The 27,395-nt window shown below is 41.2% G+C and overlaps 1 protein-coding gene across 1 annotated transcript; it reads left to right on the forward strand.

The window, feature by feature from the left end:
• The first annotated feature begins 348 nt into the window (after nucleotides 1-348).
• Nucleotides 349-27,395, forward strand: LOC115459415 (zinc metalloproteinase/disintegrin-like). The gene is made up of 9 exons (XM_030189243.1): nucleotides 349-466; nucleotides 694-782; nucleotides 1,375-1,451; nucleotides 4,508-4,586; nucleotides 8,859-8,935; nucleotides 12,039-12,219; nucleotides 15,709-15,765; nucleotides 25,818-25,889; nucleotides 26,606-27,395. Exons 1-9 carry the CDS (start codon nucleotides 418-420, stop codon nucleotides 26,777-26,779), a joined length of 855 nt encoding a protein of 284 aa, XP_030045103.1. The 5' UTR covers nucleotides 349-417; the 3' UTR covers nucleotides 26,780-27,395.

Consider the following 27,395-nt stretch of genomic DNA (forward strand, 5'->3'; position numbering starts at 1 on the left):
CAGTCGATAATATAAGCTTATTTTAAGTTTGGTCCATTATTTGTGCCCTCAGTGACACTGTAACTGAAAAGCTGACAATCAGGCTGCACAGGAGCCTGAATGACTTCATTTCATACTGGGTCAGATGAAAGTTCATTTTCTCATGAGAAACCACAAAACCTTTGGTTATGCCAAGTGGCTCCACCCCTCTGCATGGTATTATTCCTCTTTGGATATGTGGTCACTGCTATAGCCAAGATGCTGCAACTCTGAGAGAATTGGGCAATACCTTTCAGGAGAGGAGATTAGGAAAGTGGATATAAATTGAGCTATGTTATCTCCCGCACTCTCACTCTCAACAGCAGATACAAGATATCAAACCCTCGAAAGAAACAGATCTGTGACCACAGCGCAAAGCTGAAATCTAAATTTGAAACCATGAATTTAGTTCTTCTGTCCACTTTATTGCTCATTCTTCAGGACCAAGGTAACTTTATTATCATGAATTTATAAAGCAGTCAGTGAACAGAATATCTTAAATATAAAAAAGGTTAATGATATTGTCTGTTTCTGATGGATTTTAACCAGCATCAGTTAAGACTCTCAGGAATTATTCAAATGCAGCTGGGATTGCATTTCACATTAACACTGCAATGCTGTTAAACTATAGATTGGTTATTTTATTGTAATTAATCATTTCTTTATTCATTTCAGTCCATGGCAGAAGCACTTTAGCTGGGGTAAAGTCCTATGAAGTTGTATATCCCCGTAAAGTTCACACCCAGTACAAGAGAGATACAGGGGTGAGATGCTTTTCCCTGTGCCTCATGCAATACTACAGTTGTGTTTTCTGCTGTTTAAATAAATATTGCTGTTCTTTTATTAGCTGAAAAATTATAACTGGTAGAACTAGTGCATGCTTTTGCAAATTTTCCACTTTTCCACAAGTTTATTGGCAATTTTTGGTTTGCTAGGATACTTCAAATGTCAATAAGTAGCAACACAAAAGCATAAATAAAACAAACAAAAAACCAAAACAAAATAAAACAACAACAAAAAACTAAACTGAGAAGTTTCTCAAAATCAACATTGTGGAAATGTCTCTCCACTGCCTGAGCCTATGATTTTGTTGAAACTCTTGGTGCCTTGGCACAGATTCAGCATTGTACTCGTAGATCTCAATGTTCTAAAGTGCTTAAAATCAGAGAAAAACAAGAACAGGGGTAGTGAGGATATGATAGAAGTTCAAAGTGCTGTCACAAGATTCTAAATTGCTTTATGTTTTTAGCTCATAAAAATTACGGTTCTATCTTAGGCTCTCCAGCAAGAACGCAGAGGTTAATTCCTGGTGATAGTTTATGCTTCAAATTAACATGCCTTCTCATTTTTTTTCAGGGAATATATCCCGACATCACACAGTATGAACTGACTATAGATGGCAAGAAAATGTTGATGCATCTAGAGAGGACCGAGTAAGTTGGAGCATCCTGTTAGTTGGTTTTGTACTTAAATAATCATTATTTGGATATATCTGGTACCCCTAAGACACAGAATATTGCAACACACTTTAAAAAGTATCATGCAGAGGCATGTGCATTTTATACCAAACCATTGTTCATTTTTTATGAAGTTGTGTCCATACCCAAGGCTTATCCATCTCTTAAAGGCAAATACTGTACTTTATGATAGCAAAACGTTTATATTCCTGAAACTCTGCTGTATTGTATCTATCAAAGGCTGTTCTCATGGACAGAAAATAGAGGAAAATCCTGTTCAGAAAGTGGACCCCTCTTACATTCTAAAATGGATTTCTGAATCATTATGAAACTTTATTATATAATTAGGCATTCCCCTGTTCAATAAGCTGCACTACCTGCTGCTGCGTGGCTGTCAACACAGCCCATTCAAAGTGAATGGGCTATGTCGGCATTAGCACATGGCAGCCACTAGCATAGCTTAGTAAATGGAGGGTTGTTTCTAATATGCACAGCTTTAGTAGCCTAATGGTTAGAGTGGCAGACTGAGAACCAGGGCAACTTGGTACAAATCCCATTGTGGCTTCTTGATATTTTGGGCAAGTCACTTAACACTCCATTGCTTCAGGTACAAACACAGGGGCCCTTTTATTAAAATGCATTAAAAAAATTGGTCTTAGCCTAAAAAAAAGAAAAAAAATGGGCTTAGCATGCTTTAATGTGGGACCTTTCCATGTACTGTAAGCCCATATTTAACATGTCAGTAAAAAAGAGCTTTTTATTTATTTAGATTTTGCTCATGCCTTTTTCAGTAACAGCTCAAGGTGAGTTATGTTCAGATACTCTGGATATTTCTCTGTCCTGGTAGGGCTCACAATCTAAGTTTGTTCCTAAGGAAATGGAGGGTTAAGTAACTTGCCCAAGATCACAAGGAGCAGCAGTGGGATTTGAACTGGCCACCTCTGGATTATAAAACCAGTACTATAACCACCAGGCCACTCCTCCACTCTTTAGGTACAGGTTGCATGCTAATATTGACATTAATGCACAGAAATTGCAAATAATTAATGCAAGAGCATTTAGGGGCACTTTTACTAAGTGGTGGTAAGCCCAATGTGAGCTTACCGCTCACCATTCCGGAAATACCACTGGCCCAAAGCAGGCACCGATGGTAGTTCCACCCCCAGCGTGTGGCATTTGTGGCACTAGCGGAAATATTCAAAAAATATTTCCACGGGGGGGGGGGGGGGGGGACACACAGCACTACCCGGTTACTTCTGGGTTAGCGCAAGAGCCCTTATTGCCACCTCAATGGGTGACAGTAAGTACTTCCCCCTGCATGGCCATGCGGTAAGAGAAATCTTACCACATGGCTGTGTCTTTTTTCTGTCTTTTTACCTACTACAGTAAAAAGGGCCTCAGCACACAGAAAAAACAGTCCCCGCTGCTAGCGCAGGGCCATTTTAACAGCAGATTAGTAAAAGGGCCCCTTTCTGCCTCCTATTTAGGAAGTGCTAGTTGCTATGATGTTATGTCTGTGTTACTCAGGTAGGATGCGCTAATTATAATGCACTACCTTAATAATGCTTCTACGCCCATTCCCCACCCATGGCACATATCACTGTTCCCTGTAAGCTGAGCAGGCATCCTCTAACTGCTTAGCTGCCAGTGGCGGTGGGGGAAGGAGGTGCTGCTTCAACAGTGTGTCTTCAGTCACTAGGGACAGGCAGGTTATTATTATTATTAACATTTGTATAGCGCTACCAGACGCACGCAGCACTGAACACCTGACACAGAGAGACAGTCCCTGCTCGATAGAGCTTACAATCTAAAATAATACAGACAGACAAGACAATTAAGGGCGGGGGAAGTACTGGGCGAGAAGGAACAAGGGGGGAGGCAAATGAATAGTGACTAGGAGCCAAAAGCAGCAGTGAAAAGGTGGGTTTTCAGCATAGATTTGAAAACAGGTTCCCTGGAGTTCTGCAGAGCTTGCCTGTCCCACACTATTAAAAATGTGATGGTGAGACAGCATCCCCATTGGAAGGAGGACTTCCACTCAGTTTAGAGGGAACAGTGGCATATACCCTCCCAAAACATATTTTTGAAATAAAAATAACAAATGCTTAGCACACAGGAAATGGCAAATTGCCACAAAATGCTTTAATACATTTTGTGGTGTTTTCACATGTGCTAAGGGGGTCTTTTTCAAAGCAGCAGCAAGTTCAATACGAGCTTACCGCACGCTAAATCTGAACTACCGCCAGCCCAACGTGGCTGCCAGTGCTAGTTCTGGGTCCAGCAAGTGCCATTTACGGCACTCTGGAAATTTTTCATTTTTTTTCTAGCACGGCAGTAACCCAGCGGTAATCGGACATCGCTGCGTGCTACCCAGTTACTGCTGGGTTACTGTGGGAGCTATTACCACCACCTTGATGGGTGGTGATAAGTGCTCCCCACTGCATGGCATGCAGTAAGAGTTATCTTACCGTGTGGCCATTTTGGGGGGGGGGGGCATTTTACCAGCCACAGTAAAAAAAAGCCTTGACATGCAGGAAAAACGGCTCCCCCTGCTACCACAGGGCCCTTTTCCCAACAACTTAGTAAAAGGAACCCTAAGTGCATATTAGGGCTTAATGCACTTTAGTTAGATTGTGAGCCTTCCAGGTACATGCCTGATTGTACACCATTTCTATAGATTTCAGACTTGCAACCAGTATATAAGAAATTAAATTTAGAAAACAGTCAAATATAATTGCTACGACCTGCAGCGTAGGATGCTGCCATGCTAAGGATCATTGTTTTGATTCTTGGATCAGGTCTTTCACAACCTAGGTTTGCAGGGGAATCATTCTTAGCCACTGAAGTGTGTTATGGGAATCTTGACCATAAACAAGGGTGACACCTGGAGGCTAGATTTACAGTCCAGAAGGAGCGCTGCAATGGCCATACTAGAACAACTGGGAGAGTGGGTCTATAAAAATAAAGAAATCATATTCAAGAATGAAGATTGAGCTGCATGAACATTTATTATTATCTCTATTTTTCCACAGGGATCTAACTGCTGATAACTATAGTGAAACCGTTTACTTGCCTAATGGGGATGCAGAGACCTCAATTGTTCCAGACAAGGTAAATTCTTGGTTTTAAAATTCATGATGGGTTCAATCTCTACTAAATACTGGGTCTTGAATAGATTTGGCCAGCTCTACCAAGTCATAGAGCATCTTATTAAGCTAAAATGTAGATTTAACCTACCATATACATGGTTAACACTGACTTTTTAGAGGGTAATTAACAAAGGGAAAGCTGTGGGTAAATTGTGCTTACCTGCAAAACCACCTTCCTTTGAAAATGCCTCAGTGGCATTGTTATTCTTCCCCATGGGATATGGGGGGAACAAGGAGGGGACTGGCTCTGGTACATTTAAAGATTCTATTTAAAATTTTTGCATATTGTTTAACCTGCAAAATTTGTATCTGCAAAATATGGATGCTAAAAAATCCTGTAAACAGTAAAATCATTCAACTCACACATTAGGAGAGGGACAAAATTCAATTTCAAACAGAATCGGATCAAAATAGTGGTTAATCCATTTGATATCATAAACATAAACTCCCTAATTCCATATAAGTGGCTAAAAATTGCATGCACAATTTAATTGAGTAACGATTAGCACTGGTAATTGAGATTTTAACAAGCAATTTTTGGTGCTAATTGAATTTAATTAAATTTTATGCATGGGTCCAAAAGGGAGCATGGCCGTGGGAGTGTCATGGGCAGATCAAGGGTGTTCATTTAATTTGCACGCATTGTTATAGAATAAAGGGGATTCACCCCTAATTTAGGCACGGGGTTTACACTACAGTTTCATTGGTGTAAATAGTTGCACCAAAATGTAGACATGGTTCCTGGCACTAAGCGCTATTCTATAAACGGTTCCTAACTATGGAGTCCTTTTACTAAACTGCAGTAAAAAGGGGCCTGTGCTAGCATCAGCATGTGTTTTCTGATGTGCGCAGAGGCCCCATTTTACCGCAGGGGGTAAAAGGCTGGCCATTTAAGTGGGAAGCCCTTACCAGCACCCATTAAGATTTATTTTATTTATTTGTTACATTTGTATCCCACATTTTCCCACCTATTTGTAGGCTCAATGTGGGTTACATAGTACCGGAGAGGCATTTGCAGACTCCGGTGTGAACAAATACAAAGTGAAGTTTTGGTAAGATAAAGTTCATGTGGCACAACCACATTAGGGAATCGTACAACGGAAGAGTTGTGCTATGACCATTCCATGCTTTAGTTTTGTTGTGTAGCAGAGATCGGGCATCTAAGTTGGATCGGTAGGGTATGCCTTTTGAAACAGGCTAGTCTTTAGTGTTTTCCGGACGTTTAGGTGGTCGTACGTCATTTTCAAGGGTTTTGGTAATGCGTTCCATAGTTGTGTGCTTATGTAGGAAAAACTGCATGTGTAAGTTGATTTGTATTTAAGTCCTTTGCAGCTAGGGTAGTGCAGGTTTAGATATGATCGTGTTGTTTTGGATGTGTTTCTAGTTGGTAGGTCGATCAAGTCTGTCATGTATCCCGGGGCTTCGCCATAGATAATTTTGTAAACCAGGGTGCAGATTTTGAAAGCAGTGCGTTATTTGATTGGGCACCAGTATAGTTTTTCGCGGAGGGGTTTTGCGCTTTCCAATTGCGTTTTTCCAAATATGAGCCTAGCTGCCATGTTTTGAGTGGTCTGAAGTTTCTTTAAGGTTTGTTCTTTGCATCCCACATAAATTCCATTGCAGTAGTCTACGTGGCTTAGTACCATTGATTGTATCAGGTTGTGAAATATTTCCCTCAGGAAGAATTGTTTCACGCGTTTGAGTTTTCACAAGATGGCGGTAAGGGCTCCCATCGGGCACAAATCTTCCCCGCCCACCGGCACTAGAAAATAAAAATTATTTTCTAGCACTGGAAACAGCACATGGCAGACATGGAAGAACCACTGGGCTCCTGGGTGAGCCCAGAGGTAGGGCCAGTTTGCCACATGCAACCTCGGTGGTAGCCCTACCACCTTTTCATAAAAGGGCCCCCTAATTTCAGTTTAATCATTCCAGTTTATTTAAAAAAATAATTCAAGCTACTACTTGTGCAATAAGTTCCAACAGCAAAAGAACAGAACTCATTGAGGGGATCTTTTGCTAAGCAGTGGTAAGCCCAATGTGGGCTTATCGCTCGCTAAACCGGAAGTACCGCTAGGCTACCGGTTACTGCTGGGTTTGCACGGGAGCCCTTACCACCACCTCAATGGGTAACAGTAAGTGATCCCCCCCCCCCCCAAATGGCCATGCAGCATTCTTTAAAAAAACCCCAGCCTTTTACCCGCTGCCATAAAAGGGGGCCTTAACGCGCATCAAAAAAACATGCCGATGCCATCGCAAGCCCCTTTTTGCTGCAGCTTAGTAAAAGGACCCCTGAATGAGAAATTATTTATGAAAGTTCTTTTGGAATTTTTTTTTTTAAGAAATTGGAATCGCTAAACTGAAATTAGATTTTTTTATGCCTATGATGTAAAATGGGTAAAGCACTATTTTAATGTAAGAGTGCTGCAAAGAATGTTTCTGAGACTTTTTTCTCCAATTCTGTTTGAAGCTGAACTTTGTTTTCTCCTACTGAGTGTGTAGAATGTTATTTATTTTTACAAGAAGGCTGCTGTGGTGTTAAAAAAAAAAAAAAATCAGCCCTGCATCACTGTAGTTGTGAGGAATTTCTCTTTGAAGAGCATGTTTTAGGCCAGTGAGAAAAAAAGTGACAAAAGACCAGCAAGCATGTGGCATCTGTGAAAATCATCTTATGAATTATCCAACACCAGAGATTGTTCTTGGGCAGATATTTCCCATCTAGACAATAGTTCCTTAACAGTTAAGATATTGGTAGTATATAAAAAAAAAAAACAACTTCTTGATTGTGTTTTTGTATTCATGGCTAACCAATTTTCCCCCAAGTCTACTTGTCTATAGAGATGGACAGCCATAAAATGTTTGTTTCCCCCCGGATTCTATACAGTGCGACCAAAATTGTGCATGCAAATCCAATCATATTCTGGATTTATGAGCACAATTTAATTACCTTAACAAGCCAATCAGCCTGATAATTGGCACGTAACAAGCAATTATTGACACTAATTACTGTACTTAGAACTTGCATGCAGAACTTGCTAAGCATATTCTGTAAAGTGCTGTGTGTAAATTCTAATGTGTGCTGTCAAACAGGGGGTATGGCCACAGGCATAGAATGGGTGGGTCATGGACATTCCCAAAATTAATGCACAGAGTTATAGAATATACCTGCTCTTTACCTAACTTAGGTGCTGGTATTTACACAAAGTTTTACTTGGTGTAAACAGTCGAGTCAAGAGTTAGGTGCTGGCATGGCCAATAGGCATATTTTATAAACCTGCTAAGTATATTTTATAAACCACGCCTAAATCTAGTCACAGTTTATAGAGTACGCCTAAGCGGAAATTTTTTCTGCGTCAATTTTTCAGGCGCCACATACAGAATCTAGTCCTTTATATCATTTCCCAAAATATCTGGTTTGATCATTTTCATTTGGACATTTTTCATCATGGCAGCAGTCATATTCCCCCTAATTTTATAAAATGCTAAAAACTGTGCCCACAATTTTGGGCATGTATCCAAATTGTGCATGCAATTTATAATTGAATAGCAAGCTAATAATTGGTATTTTAACAAACTACTATTGGTACTAATTAGAGTTGTCATGTACGTGCCTAAATTTTATGCACAGCCCAAAACAATGGGCGCAGAAATGGGAAAGTCATGGGCATTTCAGGGTGAATCAGGGGGCGTGGATTTGAATAACATATACTGTAATAAATGACAGTAGATAAAGACCTATTTGGCTCAGTTAGGGCATCTTTTACTAAGGCGCACTCACGATTCTAACACATGCTAAAATTATGAGCACACTAAACGTTAGAGATGCCCATAGGAATGCATTGGCATCTCTTAACATTTAGCACACCCACAATTTTAGCGCGCACCAAAAACATGAGTGCGCCTTAGTAAAAGAACCTCCGCCTAGTTTTCTTAAGCTACTCTAGTTAAGGATATCTCCCAGCTCTCAGCCATGCAAGGTTGACTGCCTGAAGGATATCGCTCACTATCCAAGTTAACTTTTGTTTTTGTTTTTTGTGAGGTTTTTGAGTTTTTTTTGTTTGCACCACTATACCAAGTTTCCTTGGAGAATTTGCAAAATATGTCTTTCTGTGTGATTCCTTTACTGCAAAATCAGATCTCAAAGGTCATCAAGGTTAGAACTAGAATTTTTACAGAAAATTCAGCAGGAGAATGCAGAAAGGTACATAAACTCACCATACTTCTTGTTCAACAGGATCACTGCTACTACCATGGTCACATCAAAAATGAAGATGACTCCTTAGTAAGCATCAGCACCTGTGATGGCTTAAGGTAAAGCTCATAATCCATTCTTTGTTGGTCAATTCTCTTTATAAATGCTCAATGTTAAGAGAAAATTTTATCAGCACCTTGTTAGAACACAAAAGGCTAGATTTGACCTAGAGACATATCCCTTGTTCCTCATAATCTTGTCACAATATTACAAAATGGATTGCTGCAATATTTTATTTATTGTGGGGCATACAGCCTACCAAGAGTTATCTCACCAATCTGCTACAGTGAGCTGATCAATATTGTGTATCTGAATTTTCAAAAGGCATTTGATAAAGTACCTCATGAACTACTTCTCAGGAAATTAGAGAGTCATAGGATAGGATGTAGTGTCCTATTATTGATTAAGAACTGGTTAAAGGATAGAAAACAGAGATTAGGGTTAAAGGGTCAGTATTCTTAATGGAGAAGAGTAGATAGCAGGGTTCCCCAAGGGTCTGTGCTGGAGCCACTGTTTTATAACATATTTATAAATGATCTAGAGATGGTGATAACTAGTGAGGTAATTTGCTGATGACACACAGTTATTCCAAGTTGTTAAATTGCATGAGGATTTTGAAAGACTGTAAGAGGACCTTACGGGATGAGGAGATTGGGCATCCAAATGGCAAGTGCAAAGTGATGTATGTGTGAAAGAGGAGCCCACACTATAGCTACATGATGCAAGTTTCCACGTTAGGAGTCACTGCCCAGAAAAAGGGTCTAGGTGTCATCACTGATGATAAATTGAAACCCTCTGCTCAGTGTGCAGTGGTGGCTAAGAAAGCAAATAGAATGTTAGGAATTATTAGGAAAGGAATGAAAAAAATGAGAATGTAATAATATCTTTGTATCAGGGGTGTAGCCAGACACCCAATTTTGGGTGGGCCTGGGCCCAAGATGGGTGGGCAGAAGTACTCTACAAGTGATTTGGTCTCTCCCTCTCTCACCTGCATGCCATATGATCTCTCAAACATCCCCCCTCCCCTGCATACCTTTTTAATAGCAGATTTTCACAGACAGTGAGCAGCAACTTATACACACTGCTCATGTTGGCCCCACAGCCTTCCCTCTGATGTAACTTCCTGTTTCCGCATAGGCGGGAATACATCAGCTGGAAGGCTGTGGGGCTGGTGCGAGCAGTATGTATCAGTCGCTGCTCACTGCAGGTGAAGATCTGGTATTTACAAGGTATGCAGGACAGGAGGGACAGTTGGGAATTTTTTGGCTGGTGGGGCTTGGGGAATCCCTGCTAGCCACATCATAGATGTGCTGCTACTGGGTGGGCCTGAGCCCAAAATGGGTGGGCCTGGGCCCACCCGAGCCCACCCTTGGCTATGCCACTGCTTTGTATTGCTGTATGGTGTGACCACACCTCAAATACTGTGTGCAATTCTGGTCAACGCATCTCAAAAAAGATATAGCGAAACTAGAAAAAGGTACAGAGAAGGGGGACAAAATGATAAAGGAGATGGGACAACTTCCCTGTGGGGAAAGGCTAAAGAGGCTACAGAGTTTCACCTTGGAGAACAGATGATTAAAGGGAGATATGATAGAGGTCTATAAAATACTGAGTGGAGTAGAACAGATAGATGTGAATTGCTTGTTTACTCTTTTCAAAAATACAAAGCTACTAAGTAGTAAATTTAAAACAAATCAGAGAAAATATTTCTTCACTCAACATGTGATTAAACACTGGAATTCATTGCCAGAGAATGTGGTAAAAGCAGTTAGGTTGGTAGGGTTTTAAAAAGGTTTGGATAATGTCATAAAAGAAAAGTCCATCAGCCATTATTAAGATGGGAGAACCTCTTATTTCTAGGCTAACACTTATGTTGTTATGTATGTTCCCTAGTACTTCCAACAAATCAAAAAAACATAGTACAGCACAGGGGCAAAAGTAAAGTTTTCTTTTTCTTCCCTCTTCTATCATCTTACCTCTATGGCTATTCAGTGCAGATAGGAACTCTGGTAGAAGTTTCACAGTCTTGCAAGACTTGTGCCAGAGGTCTTATTTGCACTGCATGGCTTGAAGTTAAAGATCCAACTTCCACATTGGAGACAGAGCCAGGACAGCAAAAGGTTGAGCGGTGCTCATGGCAGCTTTTGGACAAAAGATGTATCAGGCATCTTGTTGTTGTTAAAAAATTTTTGTCAATATTGTAACAAAAATGGGAATAAGGAGCAAGTTTTTTAGATCCCATTCAATTTCAAAAAGTTTTGGTTGATATGTTTATTTCTGCGGTGATGACTTTCTCTTTATGATTTTATGTACCTTTTCATTCATTGTTTTTTTTTTTTTTTTGGGGGGGGGGAGGTTCCATTTATGTTTTCTTATTGTTTGAGAGATTGATTCCTCTCCTTTTGATTACTTCGTTGGCTCCCTGCTTTGTCTGCTTTTTCTCCTTTTCACGGTTAATAGAGAATAGGGACCCCTTTTACCAAGCTGTGGCAAAAGGGGTCCTGCGTTGGCATCGGTGCATGTTTTTGATGTACGCAGAGGCCCCCTTTTACTGCAGCGGGTAAAAGGTAGGTCTTTCTTTTTTTCAGGAAATGGCCATGTGGCAAGTGAAGCACCACGGCCATTTTGGGGGGGGAGCCTTTACCACACACCCCCCCCCTTTGAGGTGGTGGTAAGGGCTCCCGTGCTAACCCAGTAGTAACCAGGCAGTGTGTGGCACTGCCCGATTGCCACTGGGTACACACCGGCTCTATAAAAATAAATATTTTTTGTAGCGCCAGATTTGACGGCAGGCTGGGGGTGTTAAGTACCACCCCCAGCGAGCATAAGCGAGCATAAGCCTGCATTGGGCTTATCACCACTTTGTAAAAGGGACCCTATGCTCTTTTTTTCTTGTTATTTTCCTATAGATTTATCTCATTCGTCTTTACATAATTGTGTTTGAAGATCATAGCATAATAATAATGAAGAAAATGCAATTGTGCATAAACCGGGTTGGAAGTCTGAGTCATGCTTTTTTCCTCTTCTTTTATGGGTCAGACATTCTACATCAGTCTTTTTTTAAATGTGTTCACACTGCTATCTTGGATCTGTTCCCTGGATAACACCCCAGCACACAGCTACCTCTCCCTATTCTAACCACATTTTGTTTTTTCTTCACAGTGGCTACATTAAGATCGGAGACAAGGTATATCTGATAGAACCTCTCCAGCACACAGACAGTGAGGAACATGCTGTATACAAACACGAGGACCTTGAACGTGTTCCCAAAGCCTGTGCAGTCCCTGACAGTCAAAGTAGTGCTCAAATCAAGATGGAATCATTTTTGCCTGGAAATATAGATGTGAGTACAGATTCTATAAATTGTTCCTTGTTCTAAAAATTTTTCAAATTATTATTACTATTGTGAGAAATGTCCTCAGGGTTATAAATTTCTATCTCTGCCTCATAAAGGAAGAAAGTGAGGGGGGCTTGGGATCGTATATAAAGATCTTGTTAATATTAATATAGAGGAAACCTTTAGTTCCCCATTCTTAGAGACCTTGGGGCCCTTTTACTAAGCTGCGTAGGCACCTATGTGAGTCCAATGCGCGTCAATTTTGAGTTACCGCCCAGCTACCGCGTGGCCCTTGCAGTAATTTCATTTTTGATGCGGTAATCGGTTGGTAATTGGCATTTTACCCATGTAGACCATTATCACCCGGTTACCGTGTGAGACCTTACAGCTAGGTCTACACTACCATAGGCCATTTTTCAGCGTGCCTTTGTAAAAGGGCCCCCTTACATTGTAAAACAGGAGACTCCTCCTTACTTGATTCTGTAAACTGTATTCTATTTTATTGTTCTCCAGGCAAATGGTTGAATGCCAGAGATGATTTTTTTTATTGCTAAAAATGTGATAAACTCGTCTCCCACCTTACTAATAGGTGATGTGAATTTACCTCTAGAACTATTGGGAAGTACGTATGTGGATGAGTTAAGGTCTTTTTTTTAAATAATTTGGATTTTAAATTATCTTTGCCACAATCTACTCATGAAAAGGAGCACTGTTTATATCTTTTAACTTATACTGATGCCCACTCCAGTGAAATTACTTTTGTGGTTCCAATTTGGACCACAACAAACCACTTTCTATCATCATTTACTGTTAGGTAGAGCCGTTAAGAAACTAGCATCCCCTCAGGATATAAGAACATGCAGGCAAAGAATTGATCAAATTCAGTTTTGGAAAGAAATTGTTTTACAAATTCCAACATTAGAGATTGATCAGATTTCCTGGCCAAATATTTGGAATAGAAACAGTCTAATTGTATTGGATAAATTAGCCCCTACTTATGAAAAGAAAATTAGGAAAGTCAACAATAAAAGGTTCACAGGAAATTTACTTAAAACAGAAATGTAGATTCCTCGCGAGAGTCTGGAAAAGAAAGAAAACACATGATTATAAGTCAAATTGGAGTAAGGCTATTAAGGCCCCTTTTACAAAGTGGTGGTAAGCCCAACAAGGGCTTACTGTTCAGTAAAAAGGAATTACCGCCGGGCTACCACAGCAGCCCAGTGGTAGTTCCCATCCCCAGTGCAGTGTCATATCTGGCGCTATTTTGTAGCACCAGTGTATACCCGGTGGCAATTGGGCAGTGCTGTGCGCTGCCCACTTACCGCTGGGTTAACTCAGGAGCCCTTACCGCCACCTCAATGGGTGGCAGTAAGGGATCCCCCTGAAATGGCCGCGTGGCACATGTTTCACATGCCGCATGGCCATTTCTTTTTAAAAAAGAAAGATCTACCTTTTACCTGCTGCGGTAAAAGGGGGCCTCGGCGTACATCGAAAACGTGCCGTGACACCAGTGCAGGCCCCCTTTTACCACAGCCTGGTAAAAGGGGCCCTCAATGTCTATAAAAAGGCTATTAATAATAATGCCGAGAAAGAGTATTATTCATATATCATTACTAGAGATATCTTAGTGGTGAGCAAACCTTTTCCCAACAGTGATCACTTGAATGGATATGACATATATCTGTGCAAAATTCGGAGTGGTTTCTCCAACTGCAAATCAATTAGCTCAGTATTTCCAAATGAAAATACAAACACTTTATAAGGAATTGCATGAAGACAATAAGAATATACAGAGAGTAAGAGATATTTCTATTTGTAGTGATGGTTGTCTAACAGATCGGTGGAACATTTTTTCTAGGGTATCGGTAGAGAACATGTTCCAAATTTTCAAAATCTTATTGTCAGCTGGATAATTGTCCTACATATCTAATGAAAACAATGCCTAAGGGGCCCTTTTACTAAGGCGCGCTGAAACTGCGCTGGTGTAGGTGTGTGTTTTGAATGCGCACAGGTCCATTTTTCAGCACACCTACAAAAAAGGCCTTTTTTCCTGGCCAAAAATGGATGTGCGGCAAAGTTCAAAGCAACGTGCATCCATTTTCGGCCTAAGACCTTACCTCCACCCGTTGACTTAGCGGTAAGATCTGATACGTTAACCAGGCGGTAATCGTCAGCGTACATACACTGATTACCACCAGGTAAGTACCATGCAGTAGAAAATTTCTACCATGTGTTTTGGATGCATGTCAAAAATGGAATTACTAAGGCACGTAGGCGCTTATGTTCAAGCCTCCCAAGATCTGTTACTGTAAGATTTTAGTATCTTGATGTATAACCTCAGCACATTAATACACCCTGAAGTCCCTTTATATTTCTGAAATGTCTTTATTGAATAACAGTTTACTCACAAATCAAAAGAGGTGCCTCTTAGCACACAGCCTTCATATTCTGAATGCTGCCTCAGTGGATGGAATCAGAGACCTGAGGGAAAAGGGCAGTTCTTCTGTTGAGGTAGAAAAGCAGTTACACAGGCAGGGCAGCTCACAGATGGGAGATTGAAAGTGCAATATCTTATTGGCAAGATACTTATGAGGTAAAAAAAAAAACCGAGTTCTCTCCAGGGAGTCTATGAGAACAAGTGCTGACAGAAATAAGATGGAGACAGCTACCCAGTCAGTCAGAGAGAGAACCTGGACATGAGAGGGAGGGGGGGGGGGGGGCTCCCTCAAGCCCAAAGAACAAGAGGCCAAGCAGACCAATGAGAACAGAATCAAGCTAGGCTGAGAAAAAAGGCTAGGCAACAGCCCACCAATAATAACAGTTTTTTAAGCAAGTGTGTCAGCACTACCTGTGAACTACATTTCACATAATGCCTTGCTTATCTAACATTACAGTGACCTACAGTAAAACATTAACACATTTCAGGAACCTATCCCAACCAGGCAAGGCTGTCAAAGGACAGAACAGCTTATGCACGTACAATGCACATCAAATTGGAACTTCTGCCCAGCTAACGCGTGCCCCAGGCGGTAATTCTATTTTTGACACGAGTCCAAAACATGCGGTACCCGGCGGTAATTGGTATTGGTGGGTTATAAATGAATGGAGGAGTGGGTTATAAACAGAGTGGAGGAGTGGCCTAGTGGTTAGGGTGGTGGACTTTGGTCCTGAGGAACTGAGTTTGATTCCCACTTCAGGCACAAGCAGCTCCTTGTGATTCTGGGCAAGTCACTTAACCCTCCATTGCCCCATGTAAGCTCCATTGAGCCTGCCATGAGTGGGCAAGCATGGGGTACAAATATAACAAACAAACAATTAACTGAAACTGTAAAATATGTTACCCTTTAATTGGATGTAAGATGACGCAAAAGAAACTGTAAGCTTTGTTTCCAGTATCTCTAAGCATCAAAAAAGAAAATGTTTTCTTTTCCACTATGCTACCAACAGTACATTAGAAGGAGGTGATGACATTTTTTTTTTCTTTTTTGACAACAGGGATTATTTCCAACAATGAATTACATTGAATTCTATGTGGTTATGGATCATTCTATGGTACGTATTGGAGACTTACTAAAGTTATCACTCTGTTTTATTGTTTAATCAATCATGAACAAAACGTGACTGATATATCCATTTGCATTTATATATAGGGTGAGGCAAAAAAAGGTAACCCCCTACTGTTTTTGGCAGTTTTCTCAGCGACCACTTTGAATTTCATCCAGAAATTTACATACCTATCTATTCAACACACTTATGTATTACTATTAAACAACATTTAATTATCTTAAGCTATTAGAATACTGTGGGCAATTAGAGGCGTGGAGACATTACGACAGACAAGAGCCGAATATCTCTGACCTCATGTGCTTATTTCTTTAAATCAGTCACCTTATTTTCTAACTCCTCTTCTCTCTTACCTATTTATGTTCCATCTTTGCTTATACCCTACACTGTCTATTAAAATGTTCTATTACGTATTGTGTTGACATTGTAAGTAGTATACTATCCAGCTGATTTTCGAAAGTGATCGTCACCCATCTTCCGACACAAATCGGGAGTTGGGCGGCGATCTCCTGAATCCGCCCAAATCGGCATAATCGAAAGCCAATTTTGGGCGGCTTCAACTGCGTTCTGTCGCGGGGCCGGCGAAAGTTGAAAGGGGGCATGTCGGCATGGTAGCGAAGGCGGGACATGGACGGGACGGGGGCATGCATTGAGATGGCCGTCTTCACCCAATAATGGAAAAAAGAAAGCCAGCCGTCAGGAGAATTTGGTCCGTTTTATTTGGACCCTTTTTTTTTAGGTCCAAGTCTCAAAAAAGTGCCCCAACTGGCCAGATGACCACCGGAAGGAAGCGGGGATCACCTCCCCTTACTCCCCCAGTGGTCACCACCCCCTTCCACACACAAAAAACAAAAAATCAGACATTTTTTGCCAGCCTGTATGCCAGCCTCAAATGTCATACCCAGCTCCCTGATAGCAATATGCAGGTCCCTGGAGCAGTTTGTAGTGGGTGCAGTGCACTTGAGGCAGATGGACCCAGGCCCATCCCCCCTTACCTGTTACACTTGTGCTGGTAAATGGGAGCCCCCCAAAACCCACTGTACCCACTGTACCCACTGTACCCCCTTCACCCTTTAGGGCTATGGTAATAGTGTAGCGTTGTGGGCAGTGGGTTTTGGGGGGGGATTTGGGGGGCTCAGCACACAAGGGAAGGGTGCTATGCATCTGGAAGCTAATTTTGTGTTTTTTATTAATTTTTTAAAGTGCCCCCTAGGGTTCCCGGTTGGTGTCCTGGCATGTCAGGAGGGCCCAGTGCACTAGAAATGCTGACTCCTCCCATGCCCAAATGCCTTACATTTCGCCGAATTTGAGATGGCTGGCTCCGGTTTCCATTATGGCTGAAAATTGTAGTCAGTCATCTCATCTAACCCCGGCGAGCGATTTGGCCGGCACCAAGCATATTTCAAAAATACTCTTGGCTCTGCCCCTTCGCGGAGCAGGCCCCGAAGATGACCACCCATCGATTTGGCTCTGCGCCGTTCGATTATGCCCCTCTATGCCATACATTATATTTTTTATTTGAATATTTATACTGCTGAAATTGTCTGTTGCTCATGTTTGATTTATTCTTACTGTACACCGCCTTCAGTGAATTCCTTCATAAAGGCAGTAAATAAATCCTAATAATAATAATATTGATGTTACTGACATTTTAGCATTACTAACTAGCGATTTTTGCACATTAAAAATGTTTGAGCTAAAACACAGTAGAATAATATCATACAAATGATACAATTAATGTGTCAAAATTTTGCAGTCACTGTGAATGCTCAAACCCCCAAATTCTATATATAGTGCCTTAAGTTGTGCATGCTAATTTGGCTGCATGGCCAAATTGTGTGCACACAACTTAATTAATTAACAATCCAATCAGTGCCAATAATTAGTATTTAAGAACCAATTAGCAGCACTTTCATTAAAATTTACGTGCACAACTTTCTAGGCATAGACTACAATGTGGTACATGTAAATTCTAATGCACACAGTCAAAAGGGAGGCATGGTCATGGGCGTAGAATGGGCAGATTGTGAGTGTTTCAAAAAACTATGCGCACTATTATGGATTACACCCGATCTACGCCTAACTTAGGCACAGTTATTTAGGCCTGGTTTTAGGTGGCCTAAATGGATGCACCTAAATTTTAGTCACAAGAATGGCACGTTAGTATTTTCTATGAACTATGCCTAACTTTAGGCATAGTTTATAGAATTACGCTAACCACGTGGTTTTTTTAGCACCAATTTTTAAGGCGCAATTTATAAAATTTAGTCCAAAGTGTCCATCCTCAGCTTTAACACAGGCCTTCAGTAACTTTGGGAAGTTCATAACAGCCTTGTCGATCGGTTCCTATGGCAGGCTGTCCCAGATCATCTGCAGACACCTTGCCCATGATTGTCATTCTGATCTGAAATGCTTTTAAGAAATTATCTGTAAATTATCATATTATCAAATATAAATTATTCAAATTCAAATAATTGTTTACAAAAATGTACCTCACTGTGTCATCATTAACAGTAAGCTGGTACCCTGTTTTCTCTAATAATGATAGGTTTACAGTACAAACATTTTTGAACATGCAAAAATTGCTGGGTGATCATGCTAAAAGTCTGTAACTTCACTGCATTTCAAGATAATCTCATTCCACATGGCACATAAACATAAGTAGTAACAACAAATAAAGCTATAAAATTTCACATTGAAATTCGAAGTAGTTGCAGAGAAAACAGAAAAAAAATCTAGGTGGTTTTTTTCCCCTCACCCTGTATTCATATTTATCTATATTCTTCCCTAGTTCTTTAACATGGACAGACAAGTAGTATGATAACAGAACCAATAATTGTGATGTCTACTTCATAAGAGGTCAATATTTATCCAGTTAATTTTCGGAGTCACTTACATAAATACTTTGGTTTTAAAATCTCCCCTTGCAGACCATGTCAATTTTAGCTGGAAAAATAGGATGTTTAGCTAACAGTTATTCAATTACTGTAGTTGTGGGAGGTCAAACAGAAGTGCTGGGACGGGCAAAAATTTTTATCAAGGAAGTGCTGATACCTACATAACGAGGGCTACATAATTATGGGGCCTTTTTACTAAGCTGCGGTAAAAAGTGGCCTGCGGTAGTGTGGGCACATGTTTTGGGCAAGTGCTGGACCATTTCTTACTGCAGCTGGGAAAAAAAGGCTTTTTTCAATGGGGCAGTAATTGGCCGTGTGCTAAAATGAAACATAGCATGCCTGAGCCCTTACCAACAGCCATTGACCTAGTGGTAAGGACTCATATGGTACTCACGCAGTAATCATGCAGCATGCACCAATGTGGGTGCGCTGCCAATTACTGCCGGGAACATCCCTGCGGTAGAAAATAGAAACCTGTTTTCTACTGCAGGAACCAGCACACGCCAACTTTGAAATTACCACCAAGTGCCCAAGCTACCCCAGCAGTAGTGCCAATTTCCCTCGGAGTCCTAACAAGATAACTCTCCTTGCATTCAGTCTCACTGTCCCATTCCTTATTGCTGAAAAGATCAAATAAATGGTCTCCACTGGCTTCTTGTCCTGCTTCCTTTCCTTTTTGGACAGGGAGGAGAGTGGGAATCCATATTTTGGACAACAGTGAGAAGTGATGTGTCAGGGGATGCTTGGTAAGCCTTTTTTTTTTTTTTTTAATTTGGGAGTCCTGGAAGGAAGTAGAAGGCAAGGAAATGCTTGCTAAAAAAATCTTTGACAATACAGAGAGATGGAGGGAACAGAATGAAGCCAGCAGAGACATAAAAAAAAAAAAATTCAACAGTGGGACCATCAAAATCTGTTTTTAAATATATGTTAAAGTCAGGTAGAAACAAAACTACAAAAGGTGTATTTTTTATTTAAATACAGCTACTAATAAGAGTCTGAAGGCTGGGGGAGGGAATTCTGGATTGTTGTTTTGGTGGCCAAAATTTCAGTACTAACCAGCTAAATTTAGAAGGGAAGTACTGCCAGTCTACTGCAGCAGCCCATTAGCATTTCCCACCCCAGTGTGCACCATTTCCAGTGCTGCAAAAATATTTCAATTTTTGTAGTGCCAGTGTGTACTTTGCAATAATTGGGCAGTGCCACGCACTGCCCAGTTACTGCCGGGTTAGCGTGGGAGCCCTTACAGAGCTGCCCCCTGAAATGGCAGCACAGCAAGTGGTTCACTTGCCACACAACCATTTTTTTAAGAAAAAAGAAATTTGCCTTTTACCCACTGCAGTAAAAGGGAGTCTTGCACATGTCAAAAGCATTCACTGATGCCAGTGCAGGTCCCTGTTTGCCACAGTTAAGTAAAAGGACCCCTAAATCCAGTTTGTCAAATTTTGGCAAGCTAGGTTTAGGAAAAAATTTAGCTGAAAACCTAGCCAATTAGGTTCAGCTGAAAATTTACTTCAAGATAGCCAGTTATCTTGACCACTCAATGGGTTATTGAATATTTACTACTACTACTACTACTACTATTTAGCATTTCTATAGCGCTACAAGGCATACGCAGCGCTGCACAAACATAGAAGAAAGACAGTCCCTGCTCAAAGAGCTTACAATCTAATAGACAAAAAATAAATAAAGTAAGCAAATCAAATCAATTAATGTGAACGGGAAGGAAGAGAGGAGGGTAGGTGGAGGCGAGTGGTTACAAGTGGTTACGAGTCAAAAGCAATGTTAAAGAGGTGGGCTTTCAGTCTAGATTTAAAGGTGGCCAAGGATGGGGCAAGACGTAGGGGCTCAGGAAGTTTATTCCAGGTGTAGGGTGCAGCGAGACAGAAGGCGCGAAGTCTGGAGTTGGCAGTAGTGGAGAAGGGAACAGATAAGAAGGATTTATCCATGGAGCGGAGTGCACGGGAAGGGGTATAGGGAAGGACAAGTGTGGAGAGATACTGGGGAGCAGCAGAGTGAGTACATTTATAGGTTAGTAGAAGAAGTTTGAACAGGATAGGAAAACGGATAGGGAGCCAGTGAAGGGTCTTGAGGAGAGGGGTAGTATGAGTAAAGCGACCCTGGCGGAAGATGAGACGGGCAGCAGAGTTTTGAACCGACTGGAGAGGGGAGAGGTGACTAAGTGGGAAGCCAGCAAAAAGCAGATTGCAGTAGTCTAAACGAGAGGTGACAAGGGTGTGGATGAGGGTTTTGGTAGAGTGCTCGGAAAGAAAGGGGCGGATTTTACGGATGTTGTAAAGAAAGAAACAACAGGTCTTGGCAATCTGCTGGATATGAGCAGAGAAGGAGAGAGAAGAGTCAAAGATGACCCCAAGGTTTCGAGCTGAGGAGACAGGGAGAATGAGAGAGCCATCAACAGAAATAGAAAACGGGGAGAGCGGGGAGGTAGGTTTGGGGGGGGGGGGGGGATGAGAAGCTCGGTTTTGGTCATATTTAATTTCAGGTGGCATTGAGACATCCAGACAGCAATGTCAGACAAGCACACTGAAACTTTGGTTTGGATGCAAGGTGAGATATCAGGGGTAGAAAGGTAGATTTGGGAGTCATCAGCATAGAGATGGTAGGAAAAGCCATGGGATGAGATTAATGAACCAAGGGAAGAAGTGTAGATAGAAAAGAGGAGGGGACCAAGAACAGAACCCTGAGGTACGCCTAGAGGCAGAGGGATAGAAGTAGAAGAGGATCCACCAGAGTGAACACTAAAGGTGCGGAGGGAGAGGTAGGAAGAGAACCAGGAAAGGACAGAGCCCTGGAATCCAAGTGAGGACAGGGTATCGAGAAGTATGCTGTGATCGACAGTGTCAAAAGCAGCGGAAAGATCAAGAAGAATGAGGATGGAATATTGACCTCTGGATTTAGCCAGTAATAGGTCATTGGAGACTTTAGTAAGCGCAGTTTCGGTTGAGTGGAGAGGGCGAAAACCAGATTGTAGTGGATCAAGAATAGCATGTGAGGAGAGAAAATCAAGGCAGCGGCAGTGAACAGCATGCTCAAGTAATTTGGAGAGAAAAGGAAGGAGGGAGATGGGTGGGTAATTAGAGGGACAAGTAGGGTCGAGTGAAGGCTTCTTAAGGAGAGGTGTGACCACAGCATGTTTAAAGGCAGCAGGGACAGTCGCAGTGGAAAGTGAGAGGTTGAGAATGTGACAGATAAAAGGAATAAGAGCAGGAGAGATGGCATTAAGAAGGTGGGTGGGAATGGGATCAGAGGAACAGGTGGTACATTTTGAGGAAGAAAGGAGAAGTGTAGTTTCCTCAATAGTAACTTCAGGAAAGGAGGAAAGGGAATGAGGGGAAGGAGAGAGAGGGGGAACGGACTAGTGGAGGGAGAGGTGGTGAGGTAGAGAAAGCAAGGTTTATCTTTTGAACCTTGTTGTGAAAGAATTCAGCAAGGGTCTGAGGAGATAATGAAGGGGGAGTTGGGGGAGGGGCACCTTGAGGAGAGAGTTCAATGTGGTGAAGAGAAGTCGAGGATTAGAGCCAAGAGAGTTGGTCAGTTGGATATAATAATCCTGTTTGGCACGTAAAAGAGCAGATTGGAAGGAGGTCAGCATGAACTTAAAGTGTAAGAAATCAGCAAGGGCCCGAGATTTCCGCCAGAGACGTTCGGCGGAGCGAGTACAAGAACGTAGGTAGCGGATATTAGAAGTCAGCCAAGGTTGGGGTTTTGTACGCCTTACAGGGCGGGTCATCAAAGGTGCAAGAGTGTCTAAGGCAGAGGATAGAGTATTGTTGTAAGAAGAAACAGCCTCGTTGACAGACATGGATGGTGCAACAGTAGAGAGGAGGTTTGAAACATGGGAGGATAGAGATGAAGGGTCAATATCATGAAGATTCCTAGATAAATTAGATAAGATAGGGCGGGACTGGGAGGGAGGAGATTTAAGTGTGAAAGTTATAAGATGGTGATCAGAGGAGGGAAGATCAGAGGCAAGGAAACTATAAGGTGAACAGTTGGAGGAGAAGATGAGATCAAGACAGTGACCATTTTGATGAGTGGGGGAGGTGGAGCATAGTTGGAGGACGTTAAATCGAGTAACTTGGAAATATAAGAGTTGGAAGGATCATTAGCAGGAATATTGTGCTCCTGGCACAATACGTGACTATTAAAAAGATTTTTAACATTTCATCAAACAATTATCATTTCTCTAATCTCTAATCAGCTGGAGTAGATTAGTGCCACAGGTACTGGAGGTTAGGAACACAATCCCTTTCTCGGATCATCTGACAGAAGCCTTCTGTGGCAGGGGCAGAGGCCTCCAGTCAATGACAACATGGGGTTTGGACTACTAGTTGATCTATTATGGCATTTACATACTGTATCTCATATCAGATTCTAGAAAGGAAATGCCTGAGGGAGCATAAGAAGATAGTATGAGATAAATTACCATAGTCAATAAAACTATCTCCATACCATATATATGGTAGTTCTGTGGCCCCTTTTCTGGGTGCTTATGACAGATTAATGGTTCATTTAGTTCCAGAACGCCTAGATTTTCTGATGGGTGAAAGGATTGTCCAATTCAGGGCCAAACTTGTAGTGCTAAGGTTAAAGGAGACACTTCAGACCAGACTGTTGTATTCTAAAGTAAGTTTTTACTGAACACATTTTTTTTTAAAGTAAACAGTAAAAGGCAACAGATTCCAAAGCTGCTTCAAAGCATGCAAGCACAAAAAAGTAAAATAGTGATATAGACCCTTTCTTCCAAATACTTCTGGAAACACATTCTTCCTTGCCTTTAGACTTTGGGGTTCTTCTGGACCTTTCTAATCTGTCTCGCTCCCCTAGGATCCTTTCAGTACCTGATGCTATGAATTTTGAATATCTTTTCACATCCTTATTTCTTCTCCCTTTGTGGTGAGGTAGAGAAAGCAAGGTTTATCTTTTGAACCTTGTTGTGAAAGAATTCAGCAAGGGTCTGAGGAGATAATGAAGGGGGAGTTGGGGGAGGGGGCACCTTGAGGAGAGAGTTCAATGTGGTGAAGAGAAGTCGAGGATTAGAGCCAAGAGAGTTGGTCAGTTGGATATAATAATCCTGTTTGGCATGTAAAAGAGCAGATTGGAAGGAGGTCAGAATGAACTTAAAGTGTAAGAAATCAGCAAGGGCCCGAGATTTCCGCCAGAGGCGTTCGGCGGAGCAGGTACAAGAACGTAGGTAGCGGATATTAGAAGTCAGTAGGTTGGGGTTTTGTACGCCTTACAGGGCGGGTCATCAAAGGTGCAAGAGTGTCTATTTAGCTAAGAGTTTGATGTTCCTATAAATTCTATAATAAAGAGTCAATATTCAGCTAGTGGTGCTCAGTGTTTTGCTGACCGCTGCCAGCCTTATACTTGGAAATTCAATGCCGGACCATGTCCAAGCTTTGGTGTTAAATTTTCGCCAGCTACACCATAGCTGCTTAAATGCAATAATTAGCACTTAACCACCTATGGGGCACCACATAAAGATAGGGCTGACTTTTATGTGGTCCTATTTATGCAGTGAGCTTGACCAACCAAGTGCTGACTCTGCCCTTAGAACACCCCTAAAATAGCCAGTTTTGCTTAAAATCTCTTTGAATATCGACCCTAAGATTTTTTTGAGTTCAGAGTATCTTCATGTAGGGAACAATTTATAAAGCTTTTTTCCACGTCTTAAGCTTACTCAGGGGCTCTTTTACCAAGCTATGGGGGAAAGGGCCCTGCGCTGGTGGCGGGGTCCATTTTTCTCATGTGCCAGGGCCCTTTTTACTGCAGTGGGCAAAAAAGCCTCCAGCACATTTGGCCATGCAGTAAGAGAACTCTCACCACATGGCAATGTGACGGGGGGGACCTTACCACCACCCACTGAGGTGGCAATAAGTGCTGGTAACCGGGCAGCACATGGTGATGCCCGATTACCATCAGGTTACCGCTGCACATGCCATTTCCGGGGGGGGGGGGGGGGTTATTTTTCCCCGGAAATGGTGTACGCGTTGGGCTGGCTGCAGTCCTACTACTACTACTTAACATTTCTAAAGTGCTACTAGGGTTACGCAGCACTGTACAATTTAACATAAAAGGACAGTCCCTGCTCAAAGAGCTTACAATCTAAAGGACAATTGAATAGTCCTGAAAGATTGTAAGCTCCTTGAGCAGGGACTGTCCCTCTATGTCAAATTGTACAGCGCTGCGTAACCCTAGTAGCGCTTTAGAAATGTTAAGTAGTAGTAGTAGTAGTAAAGAAGGAGTGGTAAACCTGTATTGGGCTTACCGCCGCTCTGTAAAAGGGTCCCTCAGTTTGGTGCAAATGTGTTCATCTACAGTACTCTATAAGGGCAATTCTATAAAATATGCACCAACAGTTACATGCATGTAACAAGCGGAACGACCTTAGAGAATACTTGCTTAGGGTCAAATTCTACAAAAGGTGCCTTAAAATTTGGCACTGAAAACCCACATGGTTAACATGATTCTATAAACTACGCCTAAAGTTAGGCACAGATTGGTTGTCTAAAGCATGTTTGACATGCTGAAAGTTCTTGTTACAAAACTGTATACACCCATCTTGAAAAAGCATGCTATGCAAGATACACAAATATTTGCAGTGAAAGTTTAGCATATACATACGTATATACGCACATATGTGCATATCTGCTCATTAACATTTCCATGGGTAACATGCACATTAATGTTAGGTCCTAATTTAGAGCATTACCCCCAATTGTATTAATTGTGCCTAAAGTTGGGAGCTCAAATACGCACCCAGTTATTTCCATATAACTTCTACATTGCATTGGAGAATGCCTCACGGCTTTGCAGTATTATAAAGTACCAATAGGCTGAAAGCCAGGGACAGTGCAGCAAATCCTTCTTCTCTCACTGACACTCCTTGTGACCTTGGGCAAGTTACTTCATCTTTCATTGTCTGAGGTAAAGAATTAATTAATGAGCTTAATGGAAAAGGGACTTGCCAACAGTGGCCGAATTTACAATTGCTCTTGAGCTTGGATTTAGAAAAGTGAGTAATTTCATTAGACAATATAGTTGGAAGATAAGATCATAAATTCTTTTCTTTATTCTTAAATCAGTTGCTCTTTATCCAATTTTTAATGTTTATGTTTGCAGTACAAGAAGTACAACTATAATCAACAAGCTTTAAAGAAGAGGATATTTCAAATCATTAACCATGCCAATTTGGTAAGATATATGGAGGGGGCAGGGCAGAGACAAGAGTGGGAGATGAATTTAGTGGGGTTCATAGGAACACAGTAAGCAGGGGAAACTGGGTAGCCTTAGATCACTAAGAGATCTTATCCTCTGACAAAGATATTACTATGGTGCTTATTTTAAAAGCACTATTCCTGCTTTAGACATCCTGAATATTGCATGAACGTCTAAATCCCAATTCTATAAAGCTGGAATATAAATGTCTATAACTGAAGGATGTCCATATTGCAAGGGGGCATAGTCTGGGCAAGTTGTGGGTGGGACTAGGGCTGGCCCAAGGCATAGATGCTTATACCCCATTTCATAAGGGGAATGAATGCCTTTGACCAAAATGATACATGTTGGGAGTTAGACCAGCTACCCAGGGATATCTAGATGTCATAAACATGCTCCTATTGAGCATCGTTCTACTGGAGGAATTAGGAGGTCATATATTGGGGAAAGGTGTGGGATTTTTACAATGTACATAATTGTGCTGTAATACTTCTGCAAGTAGAGGAAAGAACAGTAACTTTCAACTTCATCAATTCAGCATCTTTTGTGAATACTTGAAAAGATCCGCTCTGAACTGAACTCATGAGTAATGAAATCAATGTGAAATCTCAAAAGGAAGTGGATGTCTTTTTGGTCAAAACAAAAAATCAGTTCCTTTGTGAAAAAGTAAATCATATATCTTCTCATCACAGCTTTATAAACCCTTGAATGTTTCTCTGGTGTTGGTTGGGTCTGAAATCTGGACAACCAAGGATTTGATAACCGTAAACCCAAGCATAACAGTGAGCTTAGAGTCATTTGCTCTCTGGACATTGAATGATCTTCGGAGACGGAAAAACTTTGATGATACTTTCCTGATCACGTAAGCCCAGCTGCTACAACTTTTAAGGCCTAATTTAAGAAAATGAGAACATATTTGTATTAGCTTGGCTTAAAGACTATAGAAAAAATATATCAAATGGTCTGAGTTTCAGAAAATGTAAACAGAAGGAAGATACTCACATGCATATATCTATCTATCTATGCATAAGACTGATATATCATTCAGCATAATTTGTGTTTCGGCCTCAGCACGTGCCTAGATACAAAATTTTGTGTATATCTTGTATTCAAAATGTGTTCAAAAACATTTAAGAGATCCCCATGGGAGGACAATCTTTCAATCTTTTTCTATGGGTAAACAAATATTTACCATTGGGAAAGGCCCAGCTGAAAATTGGCATTCTCTCTGAGGGTGAAAGTAACTGCATGAGAAAAGGGGCAAGAAAGAAGAATGGTTAGGGAAATAATAAATACAAATTATAGGATGACTACTCAATATTAAAACAATAATCCTCCTAGTAAAATGATCACATATTCAAATTGTATATCCATAAATATAAAAGACAGCCTAATGACCATATACAAGCGATCATATACTACAGCATAGCGCAATAAAAATATCAAAATTACAACATATAATAAAAGATATTGGACATTCTT

This window comes from Microcaecilia unicolor, unplaced genomic scaffold (genome assembly GCF_901765095.1).
Source record: "Microcaecilia unicolor unplaced genomic scaffold, aMicUni1.1, whole genome shotgun sequence".
In the NCBI taxonomy this organism is placed as follows: domain Eukaryota; kingdom Metazoa; phylum Chordata; class Amphibia; order Gymnophiona; family Siphonopidae; genus Microcaecilia; species Microcaecilia unicolor.